Source organism: Paramormyrops kingsleyae, chromosome 10, assembly GCF_048594095.1.
Source record: "Paramormyrops kingsleyae isolate MSU_618 chromosome 10, PKINGS_0.4, whole genome shotgun sequence".
Taxonomy (NCBI): Eukaryota; Metazoa; Chordata; class Actinopteri; order Osteoglossiformes; family Mormyridae; genus Paramormyrops; species Paramormyrops kingsleyae.
This window is the reverse complement of record NC_132806.1, coordinates 27,813,755-27,831,626: the sequence shown is the minus strand read 5'-3', so window position 1 is coordinate 27,831,626 and position 17,872 is coordinate 27,813,755. Positions and strand designations below refer to the sequence as shown.

The following is a 17,872-nucleotide window of genomic DNA, read 5'->3' as shown; positions in this document are numbered from 1 at the left end:
CATGTCACGGCCGTGTTTGTGGCTGTTTCCCAGCTTTGTTTAAAGGTTCGTGAGGAACAGGCTGTGGGGGGGGGGGGGGGGGGGGTCTTCTGCCAGCAAAGCTCTGGAGACATGGCTGCAGGAAGTCCAGCAGTCTGACCCAGAAAGTTGAGATGGGCCTTGTGCTGTCTGAACTACAGGGAGCAAAATGGAAGCTGGATCCCACCCAGATCCCTGCCTGCATAACTCTGAATGGGTGTCCTACTGATCCTCACGGAGAGTGAGAGACAAACAACTTTAAAAAAAAATTGTTATACTCACCCACTACTTCAGTTTCCTTCTCAATCGTCAACACACCAGCACTTTGCTTCTCATTACCTTATATCCGCTCATCCATCTATCCATCCATCCATGCATTCATTTATCTTTTAACCTTGGGCTAATCCACTTGCCCTGAAAAGTCAGAAAACACGTTTGCCTTGAACATTAGAACTTGAATTGGGTTCTTGAAGTAGTTTGGTGCAACGTTGTGAAAGTGTTGCGGAGAAAATGGTAATGAGTCTCAGCTCCTAAGCCCCAGGGGGGGTGGGGGGGGGGCATGATCTTGGTACACAGGGGACCATAGTCACAGGGACCAAAGGACCAGCAGAAGATCCTCCAAGCTGCTGCCAGGAACATTTCAATCTGAGATGCATCCCCTATGAAACTGCAGTCCAGAGGTGGACGTTTCAGGTTCACTGTCACTCTTTATACTCGACTGATAGGTTGAAACAAAATCTTGGTCTGGTTTTACTTTCAGGGCCTGAAATGTCCACCTCTGCTGCTGTCTTCACCCTCTGTGCCTCTGTATCTTTAACTGGGTTAACTACAGTAATTCCTCAATTAAAACCATACAATTATGTACCTCTAAATTTACTTAGAGTCCTTCATCTAATTTCTGAAACTTTGTAAAGGTTTGTAGATCTAATTGTTTTTTTTGTTTTTTTTTTTTGCAGTGTTGTCACGGAGACACTGTAAACACATTACCCTGTGAATGCAAATCCTGGTCCTTGTCAGATGGATCGGGGGCAATTCACTTCCTCTGGCCCCTCATCTCTCTGTACCTCTAAGGCACATGGTGCAGACAGTCTCACGGCTCTGAAAAGGCTCCTTTAGCATGCATTGCTTAATGAGAGTGAGTTGTGCCCCCCCCCCCCCCCCCCCCGAAAGAGGAAAGAAGAGAATACAGTAAGCACCTACCCTTTCTTCAACATGTTATGAACATAACTGGAAAGCGTAACTCATGGTGTTTTATGGTGTCTGTGCACATGTGCAAGCCCCAACCTAGGGAGGGTGACTAATCTTTGCACCAGCCTTGGTCACGTGACCATAAACATTCCATGGTGCTCTACTGTCTTCTGTGGCATTCCGTGAGGCCGATGTGATGCATCCTGCTTTGGTGGAAATCTGCTCCCAGCTGGGATTTCTAGCTCTCGACACGTGTCTCTTGAGGGGGACAGAAATGTGAGATGAATGAGAAAATTTTCCACAAACATAGAAGCCCATCTTAGGTTTTGTCTAGTTTTGGGGTTATAACTTCGGAAAGTGACCTCTGATCATGCTAGATAGTCAGTAGCATGAAGAATTCTGTCTGTTCGTCTGGACTTGTGTCAGCTATTCAGCTGGAGTTTAAAGGACGACTAACCTGTGAAAATAAAAACATTTCTTTGTCCAAATGCTGCGGCCCTTGGCTCTTGCATGTACAATCTGCAGAATTCATAGACCTAATTGATGTTCTTTTTGATGTTCTGCTGCCTTCTGTAGATCAGGACATGACACTAGTGATGAACGGAATGACGCTTCATGAACCGTTACCTGTAGTTTTTTGGTGCACCAGAGCAAACCAAGAGCACCATTTAGCGGGGGTCAAAAAATGCAACAAATGGTTCATGAAGCGTCTTTTATCCATAACTGCAGAGCACCGCTCGGTTTGACTCCCCTTAAACAAGCATGATCCAGCTTGCCCCAGCTTTATCTGCCTGGCATCCTTATGCGATGGCGAGCCAGACGCCTTGCCGGGAGGGAGCGAGCTCTTCAGAAAGGTTCCCTCAGACGTGATTTGTTAGACGCGTCTCCAGGCGATAACTCTGTGAAGGACGCTGACAGTCTAAACATCTGCCCCGTCCTCCTCCTCAGTGTATCTCTGTCTCCTCGTCCTCGGCCAGCCGGGCACCAGGTACCCCTACGTGCCACCCCAGTCTGCCGAAGATCCTGCCGTACTCACATTCACAACATCAGCCACAGAAATCCAGAGAATTTAAATCCCCCAAAAAAACACCAAGCTGGTAAACACAGATCTCACCCATTGATATTCAAATCTAATCTCTCCACAGTTTTTTCTCCTCTATACAGCCAAAAGGTAACACAGCTGTCAGTTTTCCTGCCATTATTTACTTTTGAAACGGCTGGAGTGAAAGACACTCACCCATTTCCAAAGAAGCGAATCTCAACCCCAGCGACCTGGTATTTTCAGCGTGCTCGGAGCTGACAGCTGCCATAGCAACAACAGGCTGGCGTCGCCGTAATAGACGAGTCAGTCTTACGGGGATTAAACCCGGCTTTGTGAAAGGAGGGAATTCTTGGTTTCACCATGGGACGATGGACCAATCAGCAAACATAAAAACCCAGCATGTGACAGCTGCTCAGTGTAAATGTAATATGGTTTAGCAAGGACTTGCTGGTCACTGGTGCATATAGTTATTCAGTCTGAACACATATTCCTAAAACAACTAACGACCTTGTCAAGATGTGTCAGAGAGCGAGTTCACTTAATCAGTGCGTAAGTACAATATGGTTACTTATGTGACATTATTGTACAACATGGATGTTAAAACATGAACAGTACTGAAGTTCAAGAAACATACAAGATAAGGTTATAATTTATTATTTATGTTAATTCTTAAATTTAAGCTGTTTATACATCACTGAGGATGCATCCCAGTGCATCTAGGAGATGTTTTTTGCATTGATTGTGAATGAGAAATGAAAACAACAGAACCCCTCTACAGACATTTAGTGGAATAATTTGTTCTTTAGATCTTAAAAAATATCTGTGCATTCCCACAGAGAGAGCTGACAGAGTGTCTTGTGCTTTTTGGCAGCGGGGATTTGAGACGCAGTGTGCGATTAAGGGCATGCTCTGATTGGATCGGGTAGGAGATGGGGCGTGTGCCAATGGCAGCCGGGTATCCGGGAGCCGTGCTGCCAACCGGCACCCGATATGGGGCAGGATCAGGGGCCAAGGAGTGAAGAGGACCACAGATTACAGGGGATTATTAACTTCACTGGAGACCCCCCCAGATAAGCCACTCAAGCTATTTAAAAATGAATTTAGAAAGATTTAAAATGATCGTTGCAACAAAATGTGATGCAATGTCAATAATCCATTTCTGGCAAAGCGGGGGCCTGATTTTGCTAGGGCCCTAGGCTGTCTGCCCCCGGCAGGTTAGCTTGACTGTATTTAGCAAGTACATGGAGCCCTAAGTGGTGAATCCACACGTAATGAGCGGTCGAACATGGACGTCACCAAAAACACCCAGGGAGGTAGCCAAGCTAAATCCTCATGTTTGTCCTCTTAATTAGATTATTTCAGATGACTGTCAGTGTAGGACAGACACTGGGTGGACATGTGGGGTGTGTCAGGTAACGAGGACATCCAATCATTTTGCCTGCGCCTCACTACCAATCACATAACGATCCCAAACTCTGATGCTCAAGCCCAGGGTCACACAAAAACATGGCTGAGCCCTCATAAAATTCTACAAACCAAAGCCACCATTATCCACGCTCACATGATCTCTGACTCCCTACCACTCCCACCATGGGCAGCCCTGCTCAGGTCCACGCCCCCTTAGGGCCTCTCCCTGGTCCTGTGTTCCCCTCATGCTAAAAGCAGAATGGCTGTCCTTTGTTACCATGCTTTTTCTCTTTATTTAGCTAAATCCATCTTTACTCCGATAGCGAAATTAGATTCCCCCGTCACAAGGTTCTGTACATCAACCCAAATTGTAGCATTAACGTGAATGATGCGAGAGATATTACGAGACCCAGACAATGCTAATGGCCCCCCTACTGTCTTGCCACCTCTGCTAACACAAGTCACTGTTGCTATGAGTTCACATTTGCTGATGCAGACATTACAAAAATAAGCGACGGCCTCCAAACTGCTGTGTTTATCCGGTAATATTCTCTCCTGCGACGTCCTAGAATCCACCCAAACGTGACCCTTATTTATATCTACGAGACCAAGATTGATGTGTTTGTTTACCTTTATTTCCCTGGAAAACACCGTTAAACCAAATTAGCGGCGCTGGTGTCGGAAATGCGGCAGGCATGCCTGTGTGTATCTTTGTCCCGGGTGTTTGCGCACGGAGCCCAGTAAATGCCCTCAGGTTGATAAATAGGCTCCAGCTCTTCTTGTTTACCTTGGCAGATGGACGGACGGCAGTGGATCGCTTGGCATTCCGAGCCAGACCCAGGGGGGCGGGGGAACTGGGACTAATCCTGAGTGGGGTTGCCAGTCGGTTCACTGATGCAGGATCCATTTTTGGTTACATGCGAGGTCTCTTTCAGTTGCAAGTCTAACCCAGGTAGCACCATGGTTACAGATGTTGACCTTATAATAGAATCATTCTGGACCAATACCCCCAACATCTTGCTGTCAAAATCACTAAAACCTTGAGCTACCTCAGGTGAGAAGATTCTTCTAAAACTAACCAGGTCAACAGACACCCCTGTTGAAATGATAACTGTAATAACCCAACTCTCTGACAGGGGGTTTCTTCTGTCTGTGTTTTCTTTGTTTCTCTTTGATGTTATTCGTCCTCCTGCCCCATGTCTTAGAACCCCAGACACACCTCAGACTCCAATATAACATCATCAGAACAAAAACAGTTGGAAAGACACCTTTTGAAGCCTCAGCCCCCAGGCCGCAACCCTTAACTGATGTTGTGTTCCGAGGGCAGCACTCATGTAGCACGTTAAGTTGACAATATCGATGTTGTCATGACGATAACGTTACGTAGATTGCCTCAAGCCTGACCCTGGTCAACTCAACTTCTGATGAGGGAAAGTGATACAGCCCACGGGGTAAAGTCATTTGGCGTAAAATGCAAGACTGCATTATCGTTGTTCCTTCTTTCCCAGACTTCTACTGCTGTATCAACAACATAGTCACTCGTCTCGCATGCTAACATGGTGGCATTATGTCTCTCTTTTAGCAGAGATATGACTGTTCCCAAGACTGAATACGATTATATCGTAATGAATAGAGAAATGTTTCACCGCGTCAAGCCTTAACTCTGTAGAGGTTGAACTTCACATTGTGTTACTTTTGGGTAGATATAAACACAGCACAAATATGTATTATCTGAAGAGATTGGCCAAAATTCTGGGACTTGTGCTCAATAGCTGCTTGCGGCCGGTGTCTGATTTTTTTGCACTCAGCGCAGACAGGCTTTGTCTGAGCCTTATCTTCAAGATCCTTTGAAGTGCCATTTTGAGCCTCATTGATACTGACGTCTGGGACCTGAACTGTGTGTACCAGGGTGCACATAGGCTGGCTGGTGCTTTAGTGCCGAGATGAACACTGGGGACTCTGGAAGGCAAGATAGCGTCTTGCATTCCGAAAAGATTAATGTAAAGAAAAACGCTGGAATTTGGAAGTTCTTTGCCTTGGTTCAGGCCAACTGAGGCACGAAGGCTTCATTGGCTGAAAGATCTTGCTTTGGTGCCATGGAAAGAAAACGGCATGAAGAACCCCGTGACGGTGATGATGGCCATGGTGGCCCTCGAGGTCGTGCTCTTCACCATGTGCCTCCGTCACCCACGGTGGCTGGTCCTGCCGGGGGACACCAGTGTGGGTCTCCTCACCAATTGTCAGACCTATGAGAATAATTTCAGCTGCACAGCATTCCCAGTTTGCAATGGTGAGGATCCTCTATCCACCCGAACATTTACATTCTATTTATGTAGGAGATGCTTTGATTCAAAGAGACGTACATCTTTTTAGAAAGAATTATTAACCAGTGCCGGGAGCCTTGCTCGAAGGCTCAAGGTGAAGCCACTCCGCTGATCCTGGGATTTGCATTGGCGACCTTCCAGTTACAGGCAAAGTGTCCTAACATGCCAAGTCAGACACTGCCCCCCCCCAACTCCCTCTCCTTCCTCCTGACTGCTCAGGGTTACCTAGCTCCCCCTGGCAATAAGCACCGGTACTGCAGCTGTGCCCACAATCATACCCCTGCTCGGTACTCTTCCATCACCCAGACATGGGTGAAGCTGACTCGTGGCAAGTACAGCCTGGACCTCCACTTCAGCCAGAAGATCCCAGCAGGGCCCCAGCCTTCCACAGTAGAGGAGAGCTGAAACACATCTGGAATCTATTTTCGGAACGCTGACGCACGGCTTCCATTTACATGTTTTTTTTTCTGCAGGACCGTACAGCCTGACATGGATATTCCTCACCGGCTCCTGCGTCTTGTCCTTCCTTGTGCTCTTTGCCACTAGACCGGCCATCCTGAAGGGGAGCAGAGCCATGGCGGCCTTGATCCTGAACACCTTCTCAGGTGAAAACATACGCAACCCAAAAGAGCATGACAGACAGGAGGAGCAGGGCTTTGAAACCAGGCTAGTGGCATTACTGAAGGCTGTCATTCACTCCCTGGTCTGTCCGACCAGGCATGACATTGGCTGAACCCGTTCATGAAGTTCAACTGAAAAATACTACATTTTCATATAGTGACATCCTTTTATTAGAAAGTAGGAGTAGACAGTCCCTTGAGCAAGTGTGAGTTAAGGGCCCAATGGTGAAGCTATTTGGCTAACCTTAGTGCTCGAACCCGTGACCTTTCCGATCACAGGAACAGCATCCTACCTGACTGAGCCATGCACCACCTGCTCTGGGTTTCAGAGCTGCATTTCTCTCATCAGTACCTGGTACCCCATCTCAGTACTCCATAAAGTTCTGAAGGTCACTTCTAATGATCTGAGTCCAGAGTGTCCCCAGGTGTGACTGGTGTACCCACTGTTGTCCCCAGTAGTGCTGTTCTGCATCCTTGCTGTGGTGGCCTTCCTGGGGTCAGTGTAGAGTCCTCCCGCCCTGACTCTCAGCTGCCCTGACTGTGCCGTCCTCTTCTACTCAGCCACGGTTTCAATGGTGCTCCGGCTGGTAAAGGGCTCCTCTCGTATCAAACCCATCACTGATGCTTTCATCGAGGCTCTCGGACAACTGGCTCAGCAGCCCCCACAATGCACCTGCATTATTTATTCATAACGCTGTAACAAAATAACAAAAAGAGCCCAGAAGCTGAGAATTGCTGTAGTGATATTCCACAAAGCTCTGGGAATTGTGGGATAAAATCTAAATGTTCTAAGATGAAACAGCGAAAATGTCAAACTGCTCAATAACAACAAAGCAGACATTAAATACAAAAGTAATTCAAATAAAACAAATGTATGTAATTTAATTATCAGCCGTCAACTTACTTCTAATCTTCTGTTTTATAGGGTTCTTTTGCTGATTAACATTTCCATAATACACTTCCCTAAAATTGTGTCTAGCTTTTTATTGCACCAATGGGATTTGTGAACAACATTATGCATCCTTTATACATGTTTTATGTGTGCATGAAGTTGCCGATTTGCATCCTGTTGTGTCTTCCATAAATTAGAATGCACTAATAAGATTAGAAGTTATGGAAAAAGACAGCATACATGGAGAAATGTCGCCGCCTTGTGGCATTCCTCCCATTAACGCTTGGCTGCATATATACATTATAAGTTCGACTTTTCAATCGTTTCTATTTTTTACAAAACTTTCAATTTTCATTAAAACCATATTTAGTTTTCATTTTAATTTTTAAAATATGATTCAATTTGCTTTTTACATATTTTAGTTTTAGTAATTCTATCTCTAGGGATAAATTGAAAGTTGTATTAATAAAGGAAAATATTTAACGGTTTATATTTTTCAAATATAGTTCTTTTCTGGAGCAATATTTAAAGCTTTCGTTTAGTTGTAGGTTTAAATTTTATTTTCGTATAGTATTTAATTTCATTTTACGAAAATGTTTCCGAATAATTTCAGTTTTCATTATCGATAATAAGCTTGTGTGTAATACCCCCCGACAGAGTCAGACATGAGACAAGCTAGCAAAGAGGGGCTGGTTGGTAAAATAATATAGTGTTCTGACATTATAGCATATTAATCAGAATAGCATGCTCTCATTTACAGCACATGTGAAGAACAGGATTACATAGTGATCTCCGCTAGCCCATAAATTTATCATACCATTTCAAGAATATTCGACGAAAAATTACCGATTATGCTTTCCCGTTATTATGTGTATCTATAGTTATAACTACGTACAAGTAGTACATAAATTAAATCCATTGTTGCAAAAATATTCAAGCTTTCTGTCATACACATTCCATTTTCTTGCATTGTCCGTTTTTGTTCGTAGTTGTTCGTGTAATATTTCGCATAAATACAATTTCTGCTGGAACAATGAGTGCTGGAGGGGAACCAGCTCTGTTACATGCTATAGATCTACTGATCTGATACCATACATTTCCTTATCAGATTGTTACTACCATTAAAAACCACAGGAATTTTGTTAAGATAGCATATATTTCCTTTTCATGTACGTTATTCCCATAGTATATGTTTCCTTATTGGAATGCATTACCACCATTAAAAACCATAGATATTCAGTTCTGATTGGGTACATTTCCTTATTAGGGCACATTACTTCTGTTACAAATACAATTTATCCTGTTACAAATACAATTTCCTTATCAGAGTACATTACACTCTTTAAAATATGTAGGTATGTTGTTTTGATAAAATACAATAGACCGATAGATGTAGCAATAAATTTGCTCTACCGGCATGTTATTCTAATAAAGTCAGAACACCGGTAGTTTATTTTTGAGCCATTTTTTCAGGAACATGTACAGCTGTTGTTGTGGTTTTTCCTTCTCCGCCAAATCAGAAGTCAGAAGCCGCTGGTGTAAATCCAAATTAAGTCTTTATTGCAACAATGAAGTTACAATCAAGGCCGGACACTTCCAAGTGTGTCCAATACTGTTTTACACCAATTTTTATACAAGTTCTTATCATTTAACAATATCTCGTCACTTGAGCATCATCATTCCTTCAACCATTCACAATCATTGTTTTTTCCCCTTGATCCACACCCCTAGGCGATGTTTGTCCATCATTTCTTTTACCGTTTGGTCCCTCGACTGAACATAATGGTGGCGCGACCATCTCCATTTGGTTTTTTAAAAATGCTCAGCCGTGAACTTTTGGTGAATTCAGGCGAATCCCTTCCTTCAGTAGTAAACCTTGGCAGCTTCAGCCTGTTGCACAGACTAACTAGAGGGTTGATAATATATTTGTCCTTTAACGTAGTGATAAAATGTACGCAAATAAAAGTGGATATTCATAGATTCAGGACTAACATAAAAGTAGCTAACAGAAACTCTTAGGTTAATACAAGGTGCAGATACATACTCAATTGATTACATGGTGTTGATTACAATATAATGTTTACATTGTAATGATTACATAATGGATATTTGGCATACTTTTTAATAATATCATAATACTTATATTCTACGTTACATAATGCTGAATAATATTCCATACTGTCTGTGAGTATAAGTGCCTGTGTGATATTGGACACATCTGGGCTCTGACTTGGAAACTGTCTATTTGTTATCACTTTATGTAAGAGAAAAATATCGAGATATATATCGCATATCGCCATTCGGCTAAAAAATATCGAGATGTGATTTTTGGTCCATATCGTCCAGCCCTGGTACAATGACGGCAATAAAGAATTGAGCGTTGAAAAACAGGAAAAACATGGCTAGTACAATCACACTTTAATTATGCAACTGTACAATATTCAGAGTTTATACATATGAGGGCTCATAAACACTATACCACAGCTTCCAATCTCATATGAAGAACAGAAAGTAATAAGAAAGTAAAATTCATTAGGGTTTTCGATTGAACAAGATTTCAGTTTCTAGGAAAGAAAAAGTATAAAGCTGAATGGAGCACCCCCTAGTGGACCCATATAGCATATTGCACAGAGAGAATTTTGTTTGCTATCCAGCGTGGCAGGACACCTCCCTAGCTGAACCGGGAAAAGAAGCTTCCACCAACAGTGCTCTCCCGGTTCTCATGGCAACAGGAGCAGCCCCCATCTGTCAAACCAATGACAAATCAGGAACACAGAAAGAGTGAGTACTGAGCAGCTAGGCCATCCGCACTCACCTACCACTGCACACCTACATTAGATTTGTACAGCTCCTCAAACCATCTGCAACTTTTCACACACCATTTAAACATCTGCTGACCCAGCTCATCACTTCACCGAAGCTGTTACCTGTTTCCTTCATCCGATGAGGGGGAAAGGCGCTTTATTTTGACCCGATATACGTCACGGTCTTCCCGGTCTTTTTCAGCGTTTCCAAGAGCTGGTTGGCATCCTTGTCAGACTCGATAAAAACCTTCTTATTAGGCAGGTCGATGTCGAATTTGACATCTGATCAAAAGAAACAGAGAGACATTAGGGCTGACGGCGGGGGAAAGAGCGAGAGAGGACGCCGTCGGGCCCCAACACCCTACTGTACTTTCGTTTGCTGACAGTACAAAGTTCACATTCCCGCGCCGCTCACAGCCAGTACGCCGGGTCGACTGCTGATTAATAATAATAATAATTAATAATTGATGCTTTATTGATCCCCGTGGGGAAATTGTTTTTACACCTCCCTCAACTTGCTCTTTGTAGAGTAAGCTGTCTGCGAAGGGCAGCCACCTGTTGGGGGGCCCAGGGAGCTGGGGGTTAAGGGCCTTGCTCAAGGACCCACAGACATCCCAGCAAACAAGGGACATCCAGAGGACGTCCTTAGGTCGTCCGCAATACGTCCCTTTTTTGGGGATGTCCTAAGGACGTCCTTAGGACGACCGTGTTATTATGAACACTAAAGAAATCCTTCAAAAGCAAGTTGTTGTGACAGTTTCCAGGAATAGCATTTTAAATAAATAATTTTATCTGAAGTACTTCCTTTTATTAATGTTCCATCAGGATGTCCAGAACTCGTCCTTTGAGGACGATTTCCGGACCAAAAGAGGACATCCTGAGGACGACCTAAGGACGACCGTGTTACTATGAACAATAAAGAAATCCTTCAAAAGCAAGTTATTGTGACAGCTTCCAGGAATAGCATTTTAAATAAATAATTTAATAAAAGGAAGTACTTCAGATAAATGTTCCATCAGGATGTCCAGAACTCGTCCTTTGAGGACGATTTCCGGACCAAAAGAGGACATCCTGGGGACGACCTAAGGACGACCGTGTTACTATGAACAATTAAAGAAATCATTCAAAAGCAAGTTGTTGTGACAGCTTCCAGAATAGCATTTTAAATAAATAATTTTATCTGAAGTAAAAGTATCTTATATTAATGTTCCATCAGGATGTCCAAAACTCGTCCTTTGAGGACGTCCTAAGGATGACCCAAGGAAGTCCGTGTTACTATGAAAAATATAGTAACAAAAAGAGGTCGCACGGTTTTATGTAACGGTTTATTAACTTGATTTATTCTTTTTTTTTGTGGTCTAGCTCTCTAACAATTATAGAACTATAGCAGTGAAGCCCGTTCTTCTGTGCCACTATGAAAAATAAAGAAATCTTTCAGAAACAATTTATTATGACAGCCCGCAGGAACGGTATTTATAAATATATAAAAACTGACTGGATATGCATGGCTGTCGAGTGAATTGCATGCTACATGCTAGTGAATTGCAGTCAGATTCAAACTTAGGCCAGCTGCGTTTTTGTACTTGATGCCATGGAGACGCTTTTTGCGGCTCGCGCTCCCTCGCTCACCCTCACGCGCAGTTCAAAGCACTGTCACGGGTAAGACGCGACACTCTTCTTTGTGCATAAAACTTTAATAAAATCCTCTAAGTATCATATTAACGTGTATAAAGTGATAAAATACGATGGGGTGAAACACATTTAGGCGTAATCCTACATTATTTTTTAGTGTCATTGGTATTAAACCGATTAAATCAACATTTAAAATTCCTGTCAGAACGAGCTAACGGTATTGCTATGAATTTTCTAGGAAGAGTTGAGGAGATATCTATCGCCTGTGCTGACAGTTTTAATTAGCAGTAATGAAGTAATCAATGGATTGGGATCAAACATTCCATAAATTCTTTTGTTACAGGGCACAGGTTCTGAAGTAAGGAAGCAATATCCGGCCATCGATACTGATGACTCAGAATGAAATGTTCACAAGAAGACCTTTAAAATGTGTTGTCTTAATATTTATGTTGTATTTTTCTTAATGCCATTTGTTAAATTAGAAACTTAAAGAAAATTTCTAATGTTCTTACAATAAAAATATATATTTCAACGAATTTTTAAAAAAAAATTCAAAGAAGGTCAAAGCTGAAGGATATCCTGTGGCTGTCCTCTGGACATCCTAATGGAACATTAATAAACAGAGAAATACTTAAGACAAAATTATATCTATTTAAATGCTATTCCAGCAAGCTGTCATAATGAATTGTTTTTGAAGGATTTCATTACTTTTCATGGAAGAATGAATGAAAGTTACATTATATAGAACTATAGACACCCAAAGTGCTTTATAGATGCAATAGGGAGCCACTTCAGCCACCTCCACTGTGTAGCACCCACCTGGATGATGTGACATCAGCCATTCTGCCCCATTACGCTCACCACACAGTAGCTAAGGTGGTGAAGGAGCAGGAGATAATTTACCAGTTAGATAAATGGGATGATTAGGAGGCCAGATTTGATAAGCCACCTTAGGTAACATTTGATAAGGCAACAGTGGGCAATTTTAGCCAGAACATCAGGGTACCAACCCTACTGTTTGGAAAGATGCCCAGGGATCTTTTATAACCTGGGACAGTCAGGACCTCGGTTTTATGTCTATCTGAAGGACGGCAACACTTTACGGTACAGTGTCCCCATCACTGCACTGAGACATTGGGATCCACACAGACCACAGTATGGGGTAACCTGTTGGCCACAGCAGCACGTCAGTAACATGGTCATCCTAAGAATGTACCCAATAAAGGACATTGAGCTGGCCCTCCAAAGGACATCCTCAGGCTGTCCCTTGTTTATTTCCCTAGTATTACTGGTAAAATGTCAAATATAAATTATTCAGAAAAAGGGATTTACGTGGGCTTAATGCCCATAATATGTTCACACAATATGTCCTTAAAATGTTCCCGGAAAGTCCATAATATGTTCTCGGAATGTCCATAACTGGTCCTGAAAATGTCCTTAAAAGGTCCATAACTGGTCCTCTAGACGTCCTTAGGACGTCCCTAAAAGTCATCCTAAGGACGTAAAAAAAACTTTCCATCAGGATATCCTAAGGACGTCCTTTGAGGACAAGATCCGGACCAAAAGAGGACGTCCTATGGACGACCTAAGGACGACTTGCTGTTTGCTGGGATGCTGAGGCTGGGTTTGAACCGGCGACCTTGTGATTACAGGTACATTAATATCTTAACACTGGCAATTTGGGCACATTTGGGCCCCGTTTTACATTTTTCAATTGGCTGAACTCAACTAGCTCAATCTTACACATTTTCAGGCCCCTAATTTATGTCATCAGTCGTCACACTAACAGAAAGAGTGAGAAAGACCAATCTAGGATTTATCTAAGGAGGGGCTGTCTGTCCGCTATAAAATCCTGAAATGCTATTCAGTTAATATCTAGCAATACATTCCTAATACGATTTTTATCCCTCCAGCCATCCATTAAAGCCTTTCCCAGAGTTCTGGGCACAGGGCAGGGGACAACCTGGACGAGATGCCGGGCACAGACTCACACAAACACTGTGGGACATTTAAGAAGACCAGTTCATATAACTGGCGTGTTTTTCATCTGTAGGAGAAAGCATGAGCGAACATGATCCAAATAATCCATAACTATATTTAGAATCATATTTTAAAAGTTCCCAAAGTATATAACAATGTTCTATATAATCCCAGCAGAGACATTATATCTTCAACAGCACACATGCTAAAATATGAGACATTTAAGCTGGGCCACAAGAAAGTACTACATTTTTTAAAAGAATGTTATGAAACAGCTGCAGAATTCTCCTTAAACAGGGCATGAGATCAGGGGCCAAAGTCTAGAGAAAATCAGTCCTCTGATTTGTGTAAACCAGTGGGTGTCTATGTAGGACTGTAAAGTGCTCAGAGATGGGGATTTTGCAACACATTAACCAATTATCCATATAACTGAGACAGAAATGCTGTCTTTCATTGCCGTAAGTGCAATTACTTAACTTCAAATGTTTAGCAAAAAAGTAAGCAAACGCTAAATTCAATACCATTTTTAAAAATGGATCAAATTTAATTTCGGAACTCATACACATAACCGTCTTTCACTTTTAATTCCTTTATTTGCACAGGCGAGACAAAAAGGTTTGTCCGTCGAGTAACATAAAAACGACATTAACCAGACCACCTGTCATGCTGATAAAGATTACTTACACTTGGAATTCCTTAACAATAACTAACAATTTGGGACATTAGCACAGTGTTGATTTCTAATTACGACACATTAACAAGTAAAAGAAGTATAACATAGCGATGTCACAACGAAGGATATATTAATACACGTAACACCAAGCCGAAAGCTGACATCGTAAAATCGAAAGTGGGAAAAAATGCATCAATAAGATATGAAGAAGTACTAAATTTTAGGACTAATCCAGCCGCCTCTGACGAATCCACAATATATTTTATTTTTAAAACTCGTCTTTTGATCGTAATAACAAAGGATAAATAGTTCACTCGCAAAATCTGATGTATATGTCCAGAAGGAAACATAGTAACTAAAGAGATCATGGTCTTGCTTTGTAATCTGCTTACCCAGTTTGTTGAGCACTCGTGTCACTGCCCCAGAACAGCCTTCACATGTCATATCCACGAAAAACTCGTGTGTCTGTGGTGGGAAAACAAGAAGTTTATAGCGAATTATTTTAGTTAGCTATTCAAACTCATTCTCGATTAGCACTTCAACGCCAGGCCTATGATCCATGTACATATCAAGTAAGTAACACCAACTAAAGTGTTATATTAGGTACATTAAGAAAACAGTACAAATAAATATCTGTGTGCATTTAACGCCTGCAGACTTGCCGTCATTTTGAGGATCGATCTGAGAAAGTGACTACCAGGCACAATAATGCCGTTTCTAGCCGCGTACTGGGAGCACAGTTATGATGCGCGTCACATTTAGGGGCAAGGTAAAACTACCACATCGTTTCAGATCCGTAGATTTCTGAAACTCCGGTAAACGGGAAGCGTTGTGCATTGAATTACAAAGAAAAATGACAGTGCTCGATAAATTAAGAGAAGCAAGTGTATTGGCCATATCTTTTCAGTTTGAGGGGGTTTTTTTTGGAGGTAAGGGGCGTTGATAGAAAGATGCACTTTTCCCGTTGTCCCTTTATTTGTAAACCGTGTGTATTTGTAAACCGTGTCTGAGTTACCAAACTATTCACCCCAAATAAAATAGCTATATGTGGTTTAATATAATAACCCAATTCAGATAGCATAATCGGCAGTCAGGCATAATTTATTGAAATGAGATGTAAGCGTCACCATAAATTGATTCTCATATTTGTAAAAACAAACAAAAGGGCATGTTTGTTTGCCTTCATTGCAGTTTACAAAATAAAAAAATAAACATACAGCGGCTGATTAACGTCAACTCATGCCCTGATAGCAGCAGTTTAATTTAACGTATATACTGCACAGTAAGGGAAAATTTCACTGGTCATGTGATCAGCGGCTACTACAAGTCATGTGACCAGACGGAAGTCAGCAAGCAAAACACCAGAGAGACTGAGTACCGGCTGCTAACGATGCCAACGTGTCGGTCTATCTGTATTTAACTGGTACCAGTAGGATACACGCTGGAAATGGTAAGTAACTTTGGCTTATTTGTATATGTACTGCATGTCAGCCGAGCTTTTTGGTGCCTTTGTATAGGTTAGTCGGAAAAGGGTCATTCTTGTTAAACGAGGTTGTGAGGACGTTTTAATGCTTAGAGCTCGTACTTACTACGATTACTGACGTTTCTGTGGGAAGAAATTTATGTAAATTGCCATTCTGACGTGAACGCTGTTTTTTTCCATGGTACTAAATAAATCTATCGTCTCAGTAACGTTTAAAGGGCATCTCCTTTTCGTTATGTAGCGTCAGCGAGGTTGTGACATGTCCTGTTTAAACGAGTGGTTAGAGCCAAACGCTTTTCGGGCAGTTTTCTTTAGGATGGTGATTCATAGTGTTCAAAAGCATTTTTTAAACGTGACATTGGTTATACTGGTGAAAATCCTACTTGTCTCACAAACGAGTTCTGACTTGCCTTCATGAACTTCATTCCAGGTTTATGTCATAACCTTTTTGTTGCACTTTCCGAAGATGGTAGTTTCTCACGAGAGAATCTGACTGCAGGTCGGTATCAGGTTTGCCTTTAAACTTAATGGACGATATTAACAGAAGACGTGAATACTTGCAATAGCTTTTTCCTGTCATTCACTTCATTTCGCGCCAAGAACTGGATTTGTGCCCTAGTTTTATTAGGAATCGGTATTTTCAACCTTGAAAACATAACATTATGTACAGCAAACGTCTCACTATACAAATAACTAAATGCGCATGTAAAGTGCATTTCGCTACTCCTGACAAATTGATCTTTTAAAATCTTTAATCTTTTAAAATCCTGCAACGTGACAGTTGCACCGTAATACCTGTAATATAATAGCAATAAGGACGCAGAGCGGAGGCCTGGTTTTGTGCCCGCGGACCATGCAATAGCGTCTCGCTCATTACAGCGCTTCAGGACGCGGACTGAGCCAGAGCAGCGTGGACCCTGAGTAGCGGTGAGGCAGCGAGCAGAGGGGGTGTACAGAGATCGCCTCCAGCCTACCCATGGCTTCCAATGACGGCAGCACTGGCCGAGGTAACTCAATCCGACCCATTACTAAAAAAAAAAAATAGAACCTATTTTGCCCCACAGGCTCCTGTTTGGACAGATTGCATTGCATGAGGGGGCTTCTGAGACAGTAATCTTTGAAGTGTTTAAATCAGTCACAATGTAATTGAATTTTCCCCATAGAACCTGCCTCTGGGCTCCATAAGATAGGTTACTGTGCAAGTCATGTGCAAATAGCAAGACAGGGACCGCCTCCTAAACTGATTGCGTGTGTGTATTCCCCAGGCTCTACACCCTCCAGTACAGCAGGGTCCCCCACTGAGGAAACTGCCCTGTCGCCTACCCACGCCCCTGGTCCATCCAGATCCCAGTCTTCATATGAGCGAATCGGAGGCCAGGGAGGCTCTTCGTAAGGAAATTTAAGCCCTCGATTTTACTGGTGGGGGGGGTTGGAGCACTGGTGAGCACATAATGGTGTCAGCAGACAAACTGCTGTTTTAAATAACGAGAGCTTTCGGGATAGAGGCCTTGCTAACACTTGACTAACACTTCGTCAGCATTGTTCCCACGAGCAGAATGACCGCGTTAAACTGTCCTTGAAACTGAAAACCACAGAGAACCACAGAAGGCCAGCAGTATCTCCTGTGGCCTGGTTGTCTCAGCAACTAGATGCTCGCTTCCCTCAAGTCTAACACTGCTTGGTATGACTGTCTCTTCTCCCTGATGGGGGTGCTGCAGTTTTGAGCTACATCTCTGCTAGCGGCAAGGCATCTAGATCTATGTGATTCTTTATGGATTTGCTTTCATTTCTGTTTTCAGCCTGTGTCCA

At 42.5% G+C, this 17,872-nt stretch overlaps 2 protein-coding genes across 3 annotated transcripts in view; one reads left to right on the top strand and one right to left on the bottom strand.

The window, feature by feature from the left end:
* Positions 1–9,028: 9,028 nt before the first annotated feature.
* Positions 9,029–15,350, bottom strand: atox1 (antioxidant 1 copper chaperone). Its single transcript, XM_023797548.2, has 4 exons — positions 15,243–15,350; positions 14,973–15,045; positions 10,419–10,577; positions 9,029–10,236 (listed from the first exon to the last, which is right to left on the bottom strand). Exons 1-3 carry the CDS (start codon positions 15,246–15,248, stop codon positions 10,453–10,455), a joined length of 204 nt encoding a protein of 67 aa, XP_023653316.1. The 5' UTR covers positions 15,249–15,350; the 3' UTR covers positions 9,029–10,236; positions 10,419–10,452.
* A 531-nt stretch (positions 15,351–15,881) lies between these two features.
* slc36a1 (solute carrier family 36 member 1) overlaps positions 15,882–17,872 on the top strand; it is a 38,922-nt gene continuing 36,931 nt past the window's right edge. The window contains exons 1-4 of one of the 2 annotated variants that reach the window (XM_023797544.2): positions 15,882–16,030; positions 16,494–16,562; positions 16,943–17,070; positions 17,329–17,452. In XM_023797544.2, coding sequence (XP_023653312.1) covers positions 17,040–17,070; positions 17,329–17,452 — 155 coding nt within the window. In that variant the 5' untranslated portion in view covers positions 15,882–16,030; positions 16,494–16,562; positions 16,943–17,039. The remainder of the gene's footprint in view (positions 16,031–16,493; positions 16,563–16,942; positions 17,071–17,328; positions 17,453–17,872) is intronic. The other variant, XM_023797545.2, reaches the window with a different exon arrangement.